The following is a 21,515-nucleotide window of genomic DNA, read 5'->3' as shown; positions in this document are numbered from 1 at the left end:
GCTTGATAACTGGCAGATCCTAAACTGAATCTCTTTAAATTTGATTGCTATAGCTGTTCATGCCAGGGTGGTCACTAGGTGGTGCTGTTCTATTGATTGACCAGTTGTGTTTTTTTACACTGAAAGATATCCCATAAGTCAATGTTTGTCCTTTTAACCCCTTAGTGACCTGCCTGTTTTGGGCCTTACTGACCAAGTGTGTTTCTTCCTTTTTTCATCGTCACCTTCCAAGAGCTATAACATTTTTATTTTTCCATCTATGTAGCTGTATGAGGGCTTGTTTTTTGCAGTACAAGTTGACACTATTTTGGGGTACACATAACTTTCTAATTAACTTTTATTAAATCTTTCTACGAGGGAGATGGCAAAAACAGCAATACTGCCACTGAGTTTTTACGTTATATATTTTATGGCATTCATTTTTTGGTATAAATAACATAATATTTTTATTCCATTGGTCAGTACAATTACAGCGATGCTAAATACATAAGTTTTTTTTATGTTTTACTACTTTTTTGCAATAAAGCCCCCTTTTTTTAAAAGGAAGAAAATCTTTTTGCCTCCCAAGACCCATAACTTTTCTATGGAGTTGTGTGAAGGATTGATTTTTGCGAGACGACTTGTAGTTTTCATTGGTATCCTTTTTGAGTAAATTACGCTTTTTGATCGCTTGTTATTAAGTTTTTTGGTGGCAACTAAGAATAAAATAGCAATTGTGTCTTTTTTTTTTTTAACAGTGTTTACTGTAAGGGATAATTTCCATGAAATTTATGTAGTGTGGGTCATTACGGACGTGGCGATACCAAACATATGGGGGAGATTTTTTTTCTGCACTTTTCTTCATTGAAAAGCCTATTTCCACACTACAATTCTTTAAATATGATCAGAATGGTGGTTGCATGAACTGCTGACCACTGCAGGTAGTTTTATTAGACAAAAGTGAGAAGCAGACTCGTACAGAAGCAGTCAGGGAGGTCTGGCGCTGCTGGACCACCCTCACTGCAGACTATAAAATATGGATAGTGACATGGAAAAAAAAAAAATCTAAAAATATGTTAGGATAAAATCGTGAATAAAACAATAGGAAATTTTCTGATGACACATTCCCTTTAAGGTATCTGCCGCTGATGTCAGATGCACCACAATTATTAAGAGGTGCCCCTTTTAATAATAGTGGTGCATCAACACCAGTATCCTCACATAGATAATAATAAATGTGCCGAACCTGCTATAGCCACCCCTGCACAGCCCACTGCCCTCTCTGCTCTGCTTAGAAAAGTGGAGAGCAGGACTCTAAACCTAAAAAAGGTTGCAACATTTTGCACAACCACTGCATGTGTCACACTTTCTGACTATTTGACAGAAGTTTTCTGGCATATGGGAGATAAGAGTGTTTATTGATTTACTTATACTTTGTTTGATTTATCATCATTTTTAGGATCCCTGTTTGCTGTCAGTGAATGGGATCCCTCTTGTTTTCATTCACAGATTGAAAGGCCAGTTTACAGTTAAAGGGATTGTCTCACTTCGATAAATGACCTTTATCATGTAAACAAAGTTAATATAAGGCACTTACTAATGTATTGTGATTGTCCATCTCGCCTCCTTTGCTGACTTGATTTATTAAAAAATTTTTATTCCATCGCATTATACACTGCTAATTTCCAGGGTTTATAACTAGTGTTGAGTGAAACAAAGAATTTAAAGGTGAATTCAGTCCAAAGTTTAGGAAAACTTTGACTTGCAACGAACCCAAACTTCCTCACTTTTCGTGGTAACAGATCAGTTTTTCCTAAAATGGCGGCTGCACGTATTACAAAGAGAAAGTTAGAAGCCCAGAAACGCAAGATCACCCATAATGTCATGCAACAAGCCAATCCACAGGTAGCCACCCACTGTGATGTCACAGCCCTATAAAACCCTCATCCCCTACTGTCTTCACCATTGTAGTATGAGCTGAGCATAAGGAAAGATGTGGCAAGCGCTCATTTGCTGGGGACAGTGTTACTGCAAAGTGTTTTTAAAAAAAAAGAATACTGGAGAGGGAGAGTGCAGGGAGAGTGAATCGCCATGTGCATCATGTTCTAGTGCATTCAGAGTTAGTCCGTTATTTTAGTGATACAGTTAGTGTGCCTCAGTATTAAAGGCAGGTGAAATACATCGCCGAGTGCATCATGTTCTAGCGCACCAACATTCAGAGTTAATCTGTTATTTTAGTGATACATTTACTGTACACTATGGCCAACAGGCAGTTGCCTGGGCCATCAAAAGGGACAGGTAGTGGCAAAAATGTTGCCTTAGCCACACCAGTAGCAGCAGAAGAAGGGGAGGTGGTAGCAGCAGCAACAGGCCAAAGCTGCCACTGTCATCCAGCAGTCATGTTTTGACCAACAATCCAGCTGTACTGGAATGGTTGACTCACTCTGTGGTAGCGTCACCATAAAGTGGTTTGGAAAACAGTGTCACTCATTTACTGCTCCAGCCTGATGCAGCATCTACTACCGGCCAGCACCCACTCTCCAGCAGTCAGAGATCCAAAAATGTCAGCAGAAAGAAGCTGTCATTCCTGCCCATTGAATTCAATGTCCTATTGCTCCAGATGCTCCTTCTCATCACTTGTTTCGACAAGACAACAGTATGCGTGCACTCTTCCAACAACGCAGAAGCTGAACATGCACCTGGCCAAGTTTCTGGTACTGCAGTCCCACCCTTCTATGTAGTTGACTCTGCACATTTCAGAGAAATGATGGTTTGTGCCCACCCAAGGTGGAGAGTTCCAAGCTGACATTACTTTTCCAAATAAGCTTACCAGTCCAGCATACGTATGTTGAGCAGAAGGTGGGCCAGTCTATGGGCCTCTCGGTGTCTCGTAGAGTTCACTCCAGCGCTGACATGATTTTCTAACTATGGTCAAGGACAATATATGTCGTTCCCAGCCTACTAGGTAAATGTGGTTCTGGCCCAGGCACACCATCAACTAGGTGATGGCAATGCTGCCTCCACATTGGATGCTAGTTCTGAACCTCGTCGTCATGCTAGATGTCGTTATGCAGTTCTGCACCTCGTCAGCCTGGCCGAATGGAGCCGGGGAGGAACTGCTCAGTGTCATCAATAAAGAAATCGAACACTGGCTGTTTCTTCGCTAACTGGAGATATGAATCATGGTTACTGATAACAGAAAGAACATTGTATCGGCACTGCATCAGGGAGAGCCAGTCCTTGGCACTTTTGGTGTCTGGTAGAGTTCAAACCAGCGCTGACATAAGGGGTTATAACTATGGTAATGGTCAATATATGTTGTTCACAGCCCACTGGATAAATCTGGTTCTGACCTTAGCACACCAGTAGCTTTGCCTGATGATGGCAATGCTTCCCCCCGGATTGTAACGCTGTGATTTTTCTGCCAATGTCCTCCTCCTCCTCCACTTTGTCCTCACCTTCCCCTCTAGACACAGTTCACAGTGGTCCTCATTTATATCACCTATGCAAAGCTAGGTGTTGTCATGCGGTTCTGCACCTGGTGTCACACCGGTGACAGGTTTGAGAAGGTCTGAAAGATTACCTGCTCATTAGTGATATGACAGCAGTGGAACGATTCTGCTCTCCGTAGCCAATTCTGCCAGGGTCTCTCTGAGAGACTGAAGGACGCATTGGCTTTTCATGAAAATCCTGAGTCATTGGAAGCAGCTATGTCCCTTGCTGTAAGTCTTGATAGACGCCTGAGAGAGAGATCTAGGGGTCCTCACCTTCAGAACGTACTGTCCAATAAGGGTACTGCTTCCTTTGACACTTATGGTGGAGAGACTCGGGTGGTTGTGCCTTGTGATGAGCCTATGCAGTTAGGAGGAGCTACTCCTGGAACTACTGGCAAAAGCTTGGGTCATGTGAAAGGAGTCTGCTTTTGTTGTGGCAAGAAGGGACATTTTGTGAATATTTGTCCGTACTTGCAGCATCAAGGTGTAAACCAAAGGAAAAAAAAGCTTAATCCCCAAATTACTATTGGTAGTGTGGGTGGGCAGCAAGAAAACCTACTTTTGTCTTTTACTGGTAGTACCCGTTTTCTCCTGTCAGCCGAGGTGGCGCTAGAGTCCAAAACTGTGAAAATCAAAGCTTTTATCGACAGTGGGGCAGGAGTTAACTTGATTGATGGACAGTTTGTACGCATTCACGGGTTGACTACTAATGCATTAGAGAATAGTATTTCTGTCTTTGCAATTGACTCAGCACCTCTCGCCCAAAAATGCCTGTCGCAGGTAGTGAATGACATTCATTTGCATCAGGAATCTATCTCCTGTTATGTGTTGGAGGGCCTGCCTGCTCCGTTAGTGTTTAGCTTACCATGGTTAAGCAAACATAACCCTAACATCGATTAGCAACAAGACAGATTCTCGAGTGGAGTGATTTTTGCATGGACAACTGTCTTAATGCATTGTTCTCTATGGTTACCACTAAAACTGTACCCTCGTTCATTTCTGAATTTTCTGATGTGTTTTCTGAGAGTGGTAATCAGGAGTTGCCTCCGCACCGGGAGTATGACTGTCCCATCGATCTTATTCCTGGAGCTAAATTGCCCAAATCTCGGTTGTATAATCTTTCGGAACTCGAAAGAAAGGCTATGCGAGAGTATATCACCGAGAGTTTGGCAAAGGGACATATTAGACCATCCAAGTCCCCAGTGGCTGCTGGATTTTTCTTTGTAAAGAAAAAGGATGGTACCCTGAGACCATGTCTGGACTTCCGCGAGCTCAATCGTATTACCGTCCGTGATCCTTACCCCCTTCCTTTGATTCCGGATTTGTTTAGTCAGATTGTTGGTGCCAAGGTGTTCTCTAAATTAGATCTGAGGGGGGCATATAATCTGGTAAGGATCAAGGAGGGGGATGAGTGGAAGACCGCATTTAATACCCCTGAGGGTCATTTTGAAAACCTGGTCATGCCCTTTGGGTTAACCAATGCTCCTGAGGTTTTTCAACACTTTGTCAATGACATCTTTTATCATCTGGTGGGGAGGTTTGTCGTTGTATACCTTGATGACATACTAATTTATTCGCCTAATATGGAGACTCAACAGGATCATGTGAAACCGGTGTTACAGATCCTAAGAGAGAATAAGTTGTATGCTAAGATGGAAAAGTGTGTATTTGCTGTATAGGAAGTGCAATTTCTGGGTTACCTGCTCTCATCCTCAGGTTTTCGTATGGATCCCGAGAAGGTCCGTGCTGTGTTGGACTGGGATCGACCCGAAAATCTGAAAGCGCTTATGCCATTTTTGGGGTTTACTAACTACTACCGTAAATTTATCTTGAACTATTCAACGGTGGTTAAACCTTTAACAGACATGACTAGGAAGGGTGCTGATATTTCTATCTGGTCTGATGCGGCATTACAGGCCTTTTCTGCTATGAAAAAATGTTTTGCTTCGGCCCCTATTCTGGTGCAACCGGACGTGTCTCAGCCATTTATTGTTGAGGTTGACGCGTCAGAGGTTGGGTTGGAGCAATATTGTCGCAGGGTCCTTCACCCAGTAAATGGCGCGCATGTGCATTTTTCTCAAAAAAACTTTCGACTGCTGAAAGGAATTATGATGTGGGGAATAGGGAATTGCTGGCCATTAAGTTGGCGTTCGAGGAATGGCGGCATTGGTTGGAAGGAGCAATTCATCCTATTACGGTAATTACGGATCACAAGAATCTGGCCTACTTGGAGTCGGCTAAGCAACTGAACCAAAGGCAGGCCAGATGGTCATTGTTTTTCACCAGATTTAACTTCATCGTCACTTACCGCCCTGGGGTTAAGAACGTCAAGGCGGATGCTTTGTCACGTAGCTTTCCTGGGGGGGGGGGGGGGGGGGGGTGAGTCTAATGACCCTAGTCCCATTTAATCTGAAGGGGTAGTTATTTCTGCTCTTTATCCTGATCTCGAGGTCAGGGTGTTGGAGGCACAGGGGGATGCTCCGGACTCTTGTCCTCAGGGGAAATTGTTTGTTCCCCCCGAATTACGTCACAAGGTGTTCGAGGAACATCACTGTACGGTGCTCGCTGGGCACCCTGGGAGCAGATCGACTATCGATCTCATCTCTCGCAGATTCTGGTGGCCGGGGTTGCGTAAGTGTATTGAGGACTATGTGTCAGCCTGTGGTACCTGTGCACGTGCTAAGGTGACACATACTCTGCCTTCCGGATCTCTGCTTCCATTGCCCATCCTGTCCAGACCTTAGACCCATTTGTCCATGGATTTTATCACGGATTTACCGAATTCTTCAGGAAAGACCGTGATTCTGGTGGTTGTCGATCGTTTTAGTAAAATGGCACACTTTATTGCATTACCTAGTCTACCCAATGCTAAAACTCTTGCGCAGGTGTTTGTCGACAACATCGTGAAACTACATGGCATTCCCTCTGATGTGGTGTCCGATAGAGGGACTCAGTTTGTTTCCAGATTCTGGAGAGCGTTCTGTACTCGTTTGGGTGTACAATTGTCCTTCTCTTCGGCTTTTCATCCTCAGTCGAACGGACAGACAGAGCGCACTAATCAGAATCTGGAGACTTACTTGAGAGGTTTTGTTTCAGAGAATCAGGAAGAGTGGTCTTCATTTTTGTCGTTAGCTGAGTTTGCCCCGTTTTTTGGGGCATATGGATTCCATCCACAGTTTGGTACATTTTCTGGTGCTCATAATTCCAGCATTCCTTAGGAGGAACGATTTTCCTCTTCTTTGTCTTCTATTTGGCGGAAAATCCAAAATAACCTGAAAAAGATGGGCAACAGGTATAAGCGTGCGGCTGACAGGAGACGTATGAGTGGTCCGGACCAGAGAGTGGGTGATTCTGTGTGGCTGTCTACAAGAAACATTAAACTTAAGGTACCTTCTTGGAAGTTGGGACCAAGATTTATTGGTCCATATAAGATCACTGCCATTGTTAACCCTGTAGCCTTCCGTCTTGAACTTCCTCCTTTGGCATTAAAAATCCATAACGTATTTCATAAATCGTTGTTAAAGAAATGTGTTGAACCTGTTGAGTTGTCCTCCTTGCTTCCCGCTCCTGTCATGGTGGACGGCAATTTGGAATTTCAGATTAGCAGGATTGTGGACTCCCGAGTTCTCCGGAGATCCCTCCAGTATCTCGTTCATTGGAGAGGGTACGGACCAGAGGAGAGGATGTGGGTTCCAGCGACCGATGTTAATGCTAGTCGTCTGGTGAGAGCATTCCACAGAGCTCATCCTGGGTGCCCGGAGGTCACCCGTAGAAGGGGGGGTACTGTCACCCCGGTGACAGGTTTGAGAAGGTCTGAAAGATTATCTGCTCATTAGTGATCTGACAGCATCTTTTGGTTTCACTTTGTCTGTGTGTTGCTTGTATGTCCACACCTCCTGTTCAGGTGTGGATCATGTGACCTTTACCTCCCCCTATTTAGTTTGACTTCACCCATCACTCCTTCCTCTGGATAGCTTCATTTGGTGTTGGAAGAGCTGGAGTGTGGTTCTAGTTGAAGTCCTGATCATCCATCAGCCTTAGAAGTTAAGTGTTTTGTATTCCTCCCCCTCCCCTCTGTTGTTTACTAGGCCTCAGTGAGACGCTGGTTCCTTCACCAGGGAAGGAGCGGGTTGTCTCTGCCCTGTCATTAAGTCTAGGGCATCTGAGGGCCACCAGGGTTTTCTAGGTTCCTGTGTATGGGCATCTCTACCGAGAGGTGCCCATACGGATAGGAGTTAGGGCCAGGAGCAGGGTTTCATAGGTGGTGACCCTTTTCCTTCCCTAGCGGTGAGGCCTAGTGTCTTTTCCCTTCTGTCTTGTTGTCTTTTGGTGTTCTCCCTACTACATCCGTGACACCTGGTCAGCCTTGGCGAACTGAGCCATACCGGGGAGGAACTGCTCGGTGTCATCAAAAAAGAAATCAAACACTGGCCGTCTCCTCGACAACTGGAGGTGGGAACCATGGTTACTTATAATGGGAAAAACATTTTGTCTGCGCTGCGTCGGGGGGCCTGAACCATGAGTCCTGCATGGCGCACGTCTTCAATCTCATTGTAACCTGGTTCCTCAAGTCTTCCTTTGAACTGCAAGAAAGAGCTGTTAAAAATGTCCAGGAAACTGTGCATGCACTTCAGCCACTCCTAGCATGCAAAATAATACCTCCTTAAACCGCAGAGGCAAAATGCTCTTCCCCTACATTGCCTGATATGTGACGTTTCCAGCAGAGGAAGGTGGTCAACTTTTTCTTAATGCTGCAGGTGGACAGGTCTACTGCCTGGTATAACTTCCACATCATCCAGTGGCCGCTCATGCGTTTTATCACGCCTTTTGAGGAGGCCACTTTATTTGTCAGTCAGCAGAACTATGGGGTGAATGATGTCATTCCAGTCCCTCACATCCTGGAGGGGATGCTGATCAATCTGATTGGCGAGGGACAGAAGATGTGGAGCCTACATTTCACGGCCACCTGAGTACTAAGGAGGATGAACTGGCAAAGGAGGAGGGAGAGGTCAAAAGGAGGACATAAATGCCCTGAAATGTTATACACAACTAGGTGGTTAACTGTATCTGCCCAGGCAACAAGAGCATGAGGAGCTGGAGGGTGATGACAAAAACGCAGATGACCCTGAAAAACCATAGCAGTATGCAGTGGAGATGGAGGCAGGGAGGCCCTCTGAGTCCCTTGTGCAAATGGCCAGATGCATGCTTTCTTGCAGGGGCGTAACGATTGCGGCTGCAGAGGGTGGAGGGGGCCCGCTACACTCATAGGTATGGAGAGCGCTCTGACGGGGCCCGGCATGAAGGCCCCATCAGAAAGCTCTTCAAACATGTGTAATATGCGCCCCGGGCGCAGAGATAAGAGGGGGTGCATAGGCAGGGGGAGCGCAGAGGTAAGGGGGGGCACAGAGGCAAGGGGGGGGTGCAGAGGCAGGGGGAGCGAAGAGGCAAGGAAGGGGGGGGGCGCACTCACCCAGCAGTTCTAGTCACTGTCGGGCTGTTTGTCTCCAGAGTGAAGCAGGGAGCCCTCTCTGCTCCCTGCTTTACTGTTCTTCTGAGCTCTGGCGCTCCCCCTGCAGGCCGCACATCGTGCTACTGGCTGTGGGAGGAGCCCAGGAATCGGCCTTCAGCACAGCCAGTAGCACCATGTAAGTGTGGGAGCACATCATCAGGGAAGATGGTATGTATGTGTTTTTTTTCATAAAGCTGCAGACTGGAGGCAAATTGGGGGGGGGGGCAACTAGAGTGAGGGGGCTCAAAAGTGGGCATCTTTACTGAGGTCGTGTATAATCTGACATAACTACTTTGAGTGAAGGGACACCTAATCTGGCATAACTACTGTAAGGGGGCACATATGTGGGCATAACTACTGTGAGGGGGCACATATGTGGACATAACTACTGAGAGGGGGCACATATGTGGGCATAACTACTGTGAGGGAGCACATACTGTATCTGGCCATAACTACAGTGAGGGGGCACATATCTGGCCATAACTACTGTGAGGGGGCACATAATCTGGCATAACCAATGTGAGGGGGCACATATCTGGGCATATACAGTCAGGTCCATAAATATTGGGACATCGACACAATTCTAACATTTTTGGCTCTATACACCACCACAATGGATTTGAAATTAAACGAACAAGATGTGTTTTAACTGCAGACAGTCAGCTTTAATTTGAGGGTATTTACATCCAAATCAGATGAACGTTGTAGGAATTACAACAGTTTGCATATGTGCTTCCCACTTGTTAAGGAACCAAAAAGTAATGGGACAATTGGCTTCTCAGCTGTTCCATGGCCAGGTGTGTGTTATTCCCTCAGTGTCCCAATTACACTGAGCAGATAAAAGGTCCAGAGTTCATTTCAAGTGTGCTATTTGCTTTTGGAATCTGTTGCTGTCAACTCTCAAGATGAGATCCAAAGAGCTGTCACTATCAGTGAAGCAAGCCATCATTAGGCTGAAAAAACAAAACAAACCCATCAGAGAGATAGCAAAAACATTAGGCGTGGCCAAAACAACTGTTTGGAACATTCTTAAAAAGAAGGAACGCACCGGTGAGCTCAGCAACACCAAAAGACCCGGAAGACCACGGAAAACAACTGTGGTGGATGACCAAATAATTATTTTCCTGGTGAAGAAAACACCCTTCACAGCAGTTGGCCAGATCAAGAACACTCTCCAGGAGGTAGGTGTATGTGTGTCAAAGTCAACAATCAAGAGAAGACTTCACCAGAGTGAATACAGAGGGTTCGCCACAAGATGTAAACCATTGGTGAGCCTCAAAAACAGGAAGGCCAGATTAGAGTTTGCCAAACAACATCTAAAAAAGCCTTCACAGTTCTGGAACAACATCCTATGGACAGATGAGACCAAAATCAACTTGTACCAGAGTGATGGGAAGAGAAGAGTATGGTGAAGGAAAGAAACTGCTCATGATCCTAAGCATACCACCTCATCAGTGAAGCATGGTGGTGGTAGTGTCATGGCGTGGGCATGTATGGCTGCCAATGGAACTGGTTCTCTTGTATTTATTGAGGATGTGACTGCTGACAAAAGCAGCAGGATGAATTCTGAAGTGTTTTGGGCAATATTATCTGCTCATATTCAGCCAAATGCTTCAGAACTCATTGGACAGCGCTTCACAGTGCAGATGGACAATGACCCAAAGCATACAGCAAAAGCAACCAAAGAGTTTTTTAAGGGAAAGAAGTGGAATGTTATGTAATGGCCAAGTCAATCACCTGACCTGAATCCGATTGAGCATGCATTTCACTTGCTGAAGACAAAATTGAAGGGAAAATGCCTCAAGAACAAGCAGGAACTGAAGACAGTTGCAGTAGAGGCCTGGCAGAGCATCACCAGGGATGAAACCCAGCGTCTGGTGATGTCTATGCATTCCAGACTTCAGGCTGTGATTGACTGCAAAGGATTTGCAACCAAGTATTAAAAAGTGAAAGTTTGATGTATGATTATTATTCTGTCCCATTACTTTTGGTCCCTTAACAAGTGGGAGGCACATATGCAAACTGTTGTAATTCCTACACCGTTCGCCTGATTTGGATGTAAATACCCTCAAATTAAAGCTGACAGTCTGCAGTTAAAGCACAACTTGTTTGTTTCATTTCAAATCCATTGTGGTGGTGTATAGGGCCATAAATTTTAGAATTGTGTCAATGTCCCAATATTTATGGACCTGACTGTATACTGTGAGGGGGCATATAATCTGGCATAACTACTGTGAGGGAGGCACATATCTGGGCATAAGTACTGTGAGGGGGCATCTGCAAAAAAAGTGGGTTAGTCAGCACCTCCCAGTGCGCAGGTGCACGCTGCCATGGCAAAAACCTAGAGGAAAAAAAAGGAGACAATGCAGCAGCACCCTGCAAATCAGATAAAGTACAATAATGCCATAGTCACAAAAATAATGATTACAAAAATTATGGTGCTAATGCTACACTTATTTATAAAGTGAGATGCTTGGCCAATGCATTTTGTACAAAACCATCTGAGCCCGTCTGCCGAACGTCAAGGCGATCTCTGTTAGACGGGTCCTAACACTAAATACTACCTGTTATGCGCCATAATGACCGCCATAAAATTCAGGGAGTGTTGAATCCACATGCATGTTGGATCCACTCTGCCTTTTTCCATTTTTTGGGCCATAATGGCCTCCATTACAAGGGATGCAGGTACCAACATGCATGCCGAGCCCACTCTATACCTTTCCTGGTGCTAGACAGCTTCCAATGAATGTAGTGAGAGCAGGCTACAGCTTTATACTGAAAGTAATTAAAATCAGCCTATGGGGCAGACAGGCTAATCAGGAGTGCACGACTCGCTGGAGTGCCACATCTCCAGCATAGTAAATCTGCAAAAAAAGGGAGTTAGTCAGCACCTCCCAGTGCGCAGGTGCACGCCGCCATGGCAAAAACCTAGAGGAAAAAAAAGGAGACAATGCAGCAGCACCTTGCAAATCAGATAAAGTACAACAATGCCATAGTCACAAAAATAATGATTACAAAAATTACAGTGCTAATGCTATACTTATTTATAAAGTGAGATGCTTGGCCAATGCATTTTGTATAAAACCATCTGAGCCCGTCTGCCGAACGTCAAGGCGATCTCTGTTAGACGGGTCCTAACACTAAATACTACCTGTTATGCGCCATACTGTGAGGGGGCACATAACGGCACATAACTGTAGTTACGCCCCCTCACATACTGTGAGGGGGCGTAACTACAGTGAGGGGGCACAAAAGTGGGCATAACTACTGTGACAGGAACAAAGGTGGGCAAAACTGCTGTGAGGGGGCATATATCTGAGCATAACTATTTTGAAGGGACCACAAGGTGGGCTTAATTACTGTGAGGGGCCACATTGTGGGCATTAGTACTGTGTGGTAGCACTTAGGGGAAAAGTCCTAGATTACCCTGCTATACATTGGCATGGCTCAGTCTTACAAGCCAGCACAGCGCCCCCCGCTGGTGATTTCACAGGGGCAGTCACCATCCCTTCCATATGCGATTATTCTTTTTTTTTACCACAGGGATCTTGTTCTGGATCCAGTGGACATCACGCCGACGCCAGCGACACCCTGGATGAGCTAGGACCAGATTTTATTAGTTAGGACTGGGTGACAGCTGCATTGTCATGATTCGGCAGAGGGATGACTACTGGCTATCCACATTGTTAGACCCTCGTTAACAGTAAAAAATGGGTGCCTTTTTTATACCTTCTGAGAGGGATCCAAAAAAGGACTACTACAGAGACATGCTGTTTAGTCGTTTGGTTGCTGCCTATGAGCATCATCGTCTGTCCTCAGGAAAGTCTGACCAGGAGGTCCCTCTGTGCTCACTCTACACTGCCATGACTAGAGGTTGTGGGGGAGACAGGAGCTGCTGTGCATGCATGCCTATGCATGTTCCCATGGTCCCGGCCACCAGCGCTTTTTCCTATAGTGTGCGAGCACGACCACTGCTGCTGGATTGCAGGGTGGTCATAACCCCTGGAAACGAGCAGTGCGCCTAATTTATGACGAGGCGCACACATCTAACGACAGCGCAGAGGAGAAAAATAAGACTGACGTAAAAAGCCGGTCTTAATAAAATTGCGCCATTGTGTCTGTGTAATAAAAAAAAATGGGGTGCATGACTTGTAGGAACGCGGAGATCCTTTCACTGTGATGTCCTGATGAAGGGGGTAATTCACCCCTGAAACGCGTAGACGTAATAAAGCCATTTTAACTACACGCTTCATCTATATGGTATCCTTGGCAGCGCGCGCAGAAGAGGTTCATCCGTTTTTTATCCGGCACAAGTTTTATTTCTACTCCAGCTCCCGTACGTATTTGGGCGCAGGCAGGAACCCAGGCTGCAGCCAAGCACCCGTCCGCTGGTCGGGATATACACCAGCAAGAGCCTATACAGCTGTTGTGACTATCTCACAACAACCTCTGGTAAGCAAATTTTATACACATATACATCAATATTGTCAGCAGTACCACACATGAGGCACTGTCCTCTCTCTCTGTTTTTCTTTCCTATTTTATTTTTAATTTAAAAAAATGGGGTGCATGACTTGTACGCGGAGATCCTTTCACTGTGATGATCAGTACTGATGACCTACAACAAGGATCAGCAACTTCCAGCACTCCAGGTGGGGGGGTTGTATGGCGTGCGTGGACGATCATGACTGGCCGCAGGAGTGGGGGTTGCACAGGAGGAGGGGGTTATGGGGAACTACTTGAGGAGCGTCCTGTTCAAAAATGTGACCCAGTCATTTCTAGTTACCCCCCTGATCTGAGATCTTGAAAATAAGGTTGAACTGGAAAGCAAAGTATTTTAGACACTTCCCCAGTCCTGTCCTGCCAGCCCCTGTTCTTTCTGCTCTACTGATGAACTGTCGACACAACATGGAACCAATCGCAGCGCTGAAGAGACATACAGCCAATTATTAGCTGCTGCGGTGAAGACACCTCATCACTTGTGCAGGAAGAACAGAAACCAGTGAGGGACCAGTGGGGATTAGGAATAGACAATCACTTTAAAAATGTTACAATTCTGCAAATATTTCATAGTATTCTAAATAATGCAACAATGTTGCAATGGTCCTGAATTTCTCCTATTGTGATGTTACATAATCTGCATACAATGGGAACATGTGAAGTGATGCACACAGATCAGGAAGGTTCAGCTTGCTGCTAGAGCAGTGGCAATGACGCTGATGTCCTGTGGGAGGCGCCTGCTCACCACCTTTATATCTCCTCTCTGATCTCTTCTTATGCACAGAGCAGCAGAGTATCTCTCCAGTATTGCTGAGATCCAGCAGCCTGCAGTTACCTCATTTCCAAGTGGCACAGGCAGGAATGGTCACCCCACCACAGGGCTGTCTGGCAGGGATTATCTAGTGCAGGAGAGCAATTGTGGCATCACATTCTGGATAATTTACACCTGGGTTCATGGAGCAGAGGCTATTGATTCTACTGGGACTACTGGTCACTTCTAACACAGGTGAGTGCAAACACAATGTTTGGGGGGGCTTCTTCATAGTGTAGTTGGGTGCAGTTATCACTCCTAGCCATGGAGGAACTACAATCCCTGACAGTTAAGGAACCTATTGTGGTTTTCAGGTGTAACTGTATGAGGTTAAGAAACCTGACAAGCACCATTAAGTGGCTGAATGAATTGAGGTGTTTCATTATATTATTACTATTCAATGTATGGCTTTATGCTTTGGCAGTTTTTCTTGCTGAGGACAAAGCTCTCCTCAGGTTCAAACTACTCAGATGGACTTGGTCATTTTTGGATTCACCTGATTCATGTGAATGGTTGAAATTTGAAGGAATTGGAGGTGGGATTCCGCTTCCGACCTGCAGTGTGTAGGGTGTTAGATTTTAGATGTTTTTATAAAAGTGCTCATCTCAGGAGGGTTGCATCATCACCTATAAGGATCCGAAGGCTGGCACTCAGCATTAACTTATGACTTGCAATGTGATCTGGTAGGAGATTGCACCCCAAGAGCTCATGCAATTTTCTGTAACTTAGGGCTCATGCACACAAACTTATATTTTTGCCTGTGTCCGTTCCGAACCACTCATTGCAATGGGGCTAAAAAAAAACAACAGAAATTACGTGTGCTTTCCGTGTCAATATGTCCGCAAGTCAGTTCTGCACAGAAATATAACATGTCGTATTCTTGTCCGTTTTGCGGACAAGGGCAGGTATAGTTACAATGGACCCACCAAAAAAACGTATGTAACACAGACGTCATGCAGATCAGTTTTTTTGTGGATTCGTGTTTTGTGGATCGCAAAATACTGTACATACGGTCGTGTGCATGAGCACTTAGGGGGAGGATTGCACAGTTTTGATCCCAGGCAATTTTAATTGCCATATAAGAAAAAGTTGGACTTTGCATTTACTGCTGAATGAAGACTTACACATGCAAACCCATAGATATAATGTGCATGCATTAGTGTGACTAGTCCCCTGTATTGGTATTTTACCGATCGACGGTCATTAATGGCACAAATTTCCTAAATGCAACCAACTTTTCAGTACTGGGATGCTTGCTGGTAAAAGGTGCATGCACAAAACAAAACCAGATGGGGATGATGTTATCACTGCTGCTTGTGTATTCTGTGTTATAGCAGATCACAGTATTCATCATTAATAACCTAGAAAAAAAAAAAGTTTAATGCAGGTTCTACATGTGTTCCAACTGCTGGAACAAACTTCTGCTGATCAACTTATAAAAAAACAAAATCTAAAGTACGTCATAGGGAAAAAGTATAAAATAAAATTAGCTAAAAAAAAAAAAGGTGTATATGAAAAGTGTGTGTGTATATAAATATTAAAATATATAGAAATATAGGGAATTTATGAAAACCGTTGCGGCTAATCATCACAAACCCGATTTAGGATGGGTTCACATGTAGGTTTTTGCTGGTGTTTTTTGCATTTCTTTCTGAGTTTTTTTTGCATTAAAACCACCAGCTCCAGATGTTAACTGAAGATCTATAGGAAACTATAAGGCCTCTTTCAGACAGGCGTTGCGGGAAAAGGTGCGGGTACGTTGCGGGAACATGCACGATTTTTCCGCGCGAGTGCAAAACATTGTAATGCGTTTTGCACTCGCGTGAGAAAAATCGTCATGTTTGGTACCCAAACCGCTTGGGATCGGTGTTCTGTAGATTGTATTATTTTCCCTTATAACATGGTTATAAGGGAAAATAATAGCATTCTGAATACAGAATGCATAGTACAATATCTTCTGTCTTCTTTCTTTGCTCTGTGCAGTAACAGGACCTGTGGAGACGTCACTCCAGTCATCACATGGTCCATCACATGATCCATCACCATGGTAAAAGATCATGTGATGGATCATGTGATGACCGGTGTGACGTCACCACAGGTCCTGTTACTGCACAGAGCAAAGAAAGAAGACAGAAGCGATGCCGGCTGCGCGATCAAGTGGATTAAGGTGAGTTAAATTTTTTTATTTTATTTTTTTATAACCCCTCCAGCGCTATTTTACTATGCATTCTGTATTCAGAATGCTATTATATTCCCTTATAACCATGTTATAAGGGAAAATAATACAATCTACAGAACACCGATCCCAAGCCCGAACTTCTGTGAAGAAGTTCGGGTTTGGGTACCAAATATGCACGATTTTTCTCACACGAGTGCAAAACGCATTACAATGTTTTGCACTCGCGCGGAAAAATCGCGCATGTTCCCGCAACGTACCCGCACCATTTCCCGCAACGCCCGTCTGAAAGAGGCCTAAAAGGCAGGACACATAAGCGTTTTTTTATTTTTTATTTTATTGCTACTGGCATTTTTAATTAGGTAGCTTTTTTTTGTCTCTCTGTACACTGTTTACGAAAAATGCAGCAAAAACAGGTGACTAAAAAAAAAGCACGTGAGATTATTATGCCTTTTTTTTTCAGCCACAAAAAAGGCCATACAAAAAAGTATTTAGGGTTTCTGCCTAAATACTTTTCAATGACCCTTGGGCCATTTTTCCACTGACTCATTTACTAAAAGTTGTTCCTTTAGACAGGGATGCTCAACCTGCGGCCCTCCAGCTGTTGTAAAACTACAACTCCCAGATGCCCTTCTGTAGGATGATAGCTGTTCTGACCAAGTTTTACCTCCAGTAGAAGAGGAGATGATCCCAACTATTACTGGGCCCCCTTTTGCCCTGGGCCCCATAGCAGTCACATGGTCTGTCGCTACGGTAGTTACGCCCCCATTTGAATAGAGTGGCAGACACACGTTTGACTCTACTTTTAACGCTACAGGACTGTCGGAGATTGCTGAGTACAAGTTCTTGGTTATCCCTGGCAGCCCTATAGAGCTAAATGGAATGGCATGCCCCATGTGTAAGTGCTGCTCCATTGAAACTGGTGAGCAGGGACTCCCATTCTCGTGATTGGCTTTGGTCCCAGCATTCAGACCCCCACAGATCAGACTCGTCTCCTTTCTTGTGGATAAGGATAACTTGTCTTCATGTGACAATCACTTTAAAGTAGTGTTAAAAATGCATAACAGGGGTGGAGGGGGTAGAACTAGAGTTAGTATCAAGACCAGTGACACCCAACTAATAGTGGTTTGCAAATCACTGTCAAGATTACTTGCCATGTCCTGTACCAGGGAGCATGTGGAGATTTACATATATCATTATTTTATTATAGTGTTGTGTAGCATTTCTTGCATCTGGGGGCAAGACTGGTATTAAATTGGTACACGCCATGTATAGTCTCAGCTTCTATTTGTTGGTGATAAACACTGTTTATATCGTCAGATAAATCCATGCTCCTTACTCATACTTTAATCCTTGTGTGAACCTGCATGCCATGGAATAGGATAGTTCTATGTCAGTAAGCAATGTTTGGCATGGCTTCTTTTAATAGATGTATATATTATATTATTATTGCATAGTATTCTATAACACACTGTGTATTCAATAGAGCACCATTTAAACGGTAGGTCCACATTTTCAATTAGCATTTTTTTCTTTTATTACCCCAATGCATCTAAAATACAGAATGAAGCAACTTTGCAAATAGCCTTGATTAACAGTCTCTTGCCAATTTTTGGATATAGCTGGCCTATCTGGCTCCATGTTTACATCATCATTGGAGCAATTAAAAATGCGGTGGCAAAAAGTGGACATGCCATTTAACACTAAATAACTGAGCACAGTATATTTCACTTATTTCTCTCTCTCTCTCATAATTTAGGGTTTGTTCTGGCTCTTTTGCCCCAGTTCCCAGGGGCTAAGGGCAGTCTCCAAGTTAAAGAGGGAGGAAGAAAAGCTAGCAGGGAAGAGGAGTCACCGACAACCTTTTTCCAATCAGGAGTGACCCTTCCCCCTAGGTCAGCTTCCCCTGGACCTCAAGGAACCCCAATTCCTGGATATGAGCAAATGAGCCCCAGCTTTCACCTGGAGCCAGATTCTGGGGGAGCCCACAGGAGGGAAAGACGCTGTACATGTTATACATACAAAGACAAGGAGTGTGTCTACTACTGTCATCTAGACATCATATGGATCAATACGCCTGAGTAAGTAAAGGTACTCCTCCTGCCCCGTCTTCTGTGTGACAAGGTGATGTGACCAGTCCTTTGTGGATCAGGAGCTTGTATATTGAGTGTGCTGAGATCTACGATGGTTTTCCATAGAAGTTCTTTACATTCATGGCTTTGCCTTCCCTAGTACAGCCTACCATATGTCCAGACTCTGATGGTCAACACTTTGGGTCTTATAGCTTCTATGTTGAGCCTTATCACCAACTCATTTGGTTGTAAATTCTATATAATGTTCTACCTTCCTTGAACATGTATTTTTGTCACCATTTTTTCTTCTGTCATGTATTAAGGGGCCCACCATACCTACTCATGTAGAAAATCAGTGGGTCCTAGCTTGCAGAGGTCCACCATGAAAGGGGTTATTCCACAAAATAAACTGTCTTTACTTTTTTTTGTCTGAAAGGACAGAAACATAAATTGAGTAGGACACTTGGATGATCCAAGTACACTCATTGGCTTGTTTCTGAAGGTCTCATTCATCTCTGTGGAGGATGAAGCATACGCATTGTTCTTTTGAGCCATAAGCAGGCATTAGAAGCTTATCATTCTCGGCAATTGCAGGGATCACAGAGCTTGGTGATGGGGTCCCAACAGCTTTATTGTCACTGATGTGACTGTTATGACTCTTAGGCCCCTTTCACACGAGCAAGTTTTCTGCGCGGATGCGTTGCGGGAGGTGAACGCACAGCATCCGCACGGAATCCTGACCCATTCATTTCTATGGGGCTGTTCACATGAGCGGTGATTTTCACGCATCACTTGTGCGTTGCGTGAAAATCGCAGCATGCTCCTCTTTGTGCGTTTTTCACGTAACGCAAGCCCCATAGAAATGAATGGGGTTGCGTGAAAATCGCAAGCATCCGCAAGCAAGTGCGGATGTGGTACGATTTTCACGCATGGTTGCTAGGAGATGAACGGGATGGAGACCCGATCATTATTATTTTCCCTTATAACATGGTTATAAGGGAAAATAATAGCATTCTGAATACAGAATGCTAAGTAAAACAGCGCTGGAGGGGTTAAAAAAAAATAAAAAATCATTTAACTCACCTTAGTCCACTTGTTTGCGATGCCAGCATCTCCTTCTGTCCCCTTTACTGAATAGGACCTGTGGTGAGCATTAATTATAGGTCAAGGACCTTTGATGACGTCACTCCGGTCATCACATGGTACGTCACATGATCTTTTACCATGGTGAATCACCATGGTAAAAGATCATGTGACGTACCATGTGATGACCGGAGTGACGTCATCAAAGGTCCTTGACCTATAATTAATGCTCACCACAGGTCCTATTCAGTAAAGGGGACAGAAAGAGATGCCGGCATCGCAAACAAGTGAACTAAGGTGAGTTAAATGATTTTTTTTATTTTTTTTAACCATGTTATAAGGGAAAATAATACAATCTACAGAACACCGATCCCAAGCCCAAAGAAGTTCGGGTTTGGGTACCAAACATGTGCGATTTTTCTCACACGAGTGCCAAACGCATTACAATGTTTTGCACTCGCGCGGAAAAATCGCGGGTGTTCCCGCAACGCACCCGCACATTTTCCCGCAACGCCCGTGTGAAAGAGGCCATAAGTAGCTATGAAAATCCATCATCTGTCATTGGTCATCCATTTTCTTCCTGGTTTCTCACAATGTGCATGTCCTAATGTCCTAGTTCTTGAGTGGATCTCCATTTTGTTTTGTTTTTAAGATACTAGGGTTACTAAGGAACTGTAAATTCCAAAAATGATTTCCTCTGTTGCATGTGGCTCTCAAGAGATGAAATTTGAGTTTTGGTTGTAATACAGATAACTATAGTCGTTGGACAATAGAAAATAACAAACCATATCCATTGCCAAAATAGAGCACAATCAATTGAGAATTGGGAAATGTTATTTTTACGATTAAGATATTTGGATTACATTATATGCTCTGTTATTCTTATGAGAAGCCTTATTTTTACCATGGTGTTGATACAGATTTACAGAGTTCTAGGCTTGTAGCCAGGCCTTCTACTCGCATACCTTGTTTTCAGGACCATAAAATCCCCTTTGGGTTAGAGGTCCCCTTACGTCTCATACACATTTTACCACATAATTTAGAAAAAAAAACAGCTGAGGGGACATCTAATAACTATGTGACTATGTATAAATGTATCAATGGTCAATATCTCTACCATATAACAATTACACCCAGGACTCTAACGATAAGGTGGAATCTACTAGATGGGGAAAAAAAGCTTCTACGCCAACATAGAAAGGGGGTTCTTGGCCACATAGAGGAACATACACATTAGTCTAAAGCTGATCAAAATGGATAATTAAGGGTGGACATTAACAACGATCATCCCTTCCTTCCAGATCAGGACTGCATCTTTCCCTAAAGTCATTTGACTGTTGAAACTGAACCTATGTGACCCATTTGAATGAATGTATCAACCAATTTCACATGAGCGTATTCAGTCGGCGAAACACACTCCATGTGAGAGCAGTATTTCCTGAGCTGAACGCCGCTCCTGTGACATGAACGTATGCCATTATAATGCTGTAGGTTCCTGCCCAGCCTGCATGCCATGAGTATAATTCAGTACAGCCGCAGTAAGAATGGAATTGAAACCATTATAAGTTATTAGAATGCCATGAGTTTGTCTCACAGGAGCAGTGTTCAGACCGCAAAATACTGCTCTCACATAGAGTGCATTTCAATTCTTGGACTGAATATGTTTGTGTGAAATTGGTACGTTCAGGTTTTTTAAGCAGTTTTTGTAGCCAATATGAGGAATGAATACTGATACTTTGTCTGCTTTTAAAGTGCAAGATAATGCACCTGGGGCGTAAAAACCCAAGAGCAGAATATAAATTCAGTGATACAGTCCTAACCTCAGTATCTGAGGAAAGGGATTTAGGGTTCATTATTTCAGAAGACTTAAAGGTAGGCAGACAATGTCATA

General features: G+C 44.1%; 1 protein-coding gene across 1 annotated transcript in view; it reads left to right on the top strand.

The window, feature by feature from the left end:
- The first annotated feature begins 14,282 nt into the window (after positions 1-14,282).
- The window catches only part of EDN3 (endothelin 3), a 131,175-nt gene continuing 123,942 nt past the window's right edge, over positions 14,283-21,515 (top strand). Inside the window, exons 1-2 of the mRNA XM_040435748.1 lie at positions 14,283-14,488; positions 18,229-18,550. Coding sequence (XP_040291682.1) covers positions 14,437-14,488; positions 18,229-18,550 — 374 coding nt within the window. The 5' untranslated portion in view covers positions 14,283-14,436. The remainder of the gene's footprint in view (positions 14,489-18,228; positions 18,551-21,515) is intronic.

This window comes from Bufo bufo, chromosome 6 (assembly GCF_905171765.1).
Source record: "Bufo bufo chromosome 6, aBufBuf1.1, whole genome shotgun sequence".
Lineage (NCBI taxonomy): Eukaryota > Metazoa > Chordata > Amphibia > Anura > Bufonidae > Bufo > Bufo bufo.
Note: the sequence above shows the minus strand (reverse complement) of the source record. Positions and strands in the feature narration are given on the sequence as shown.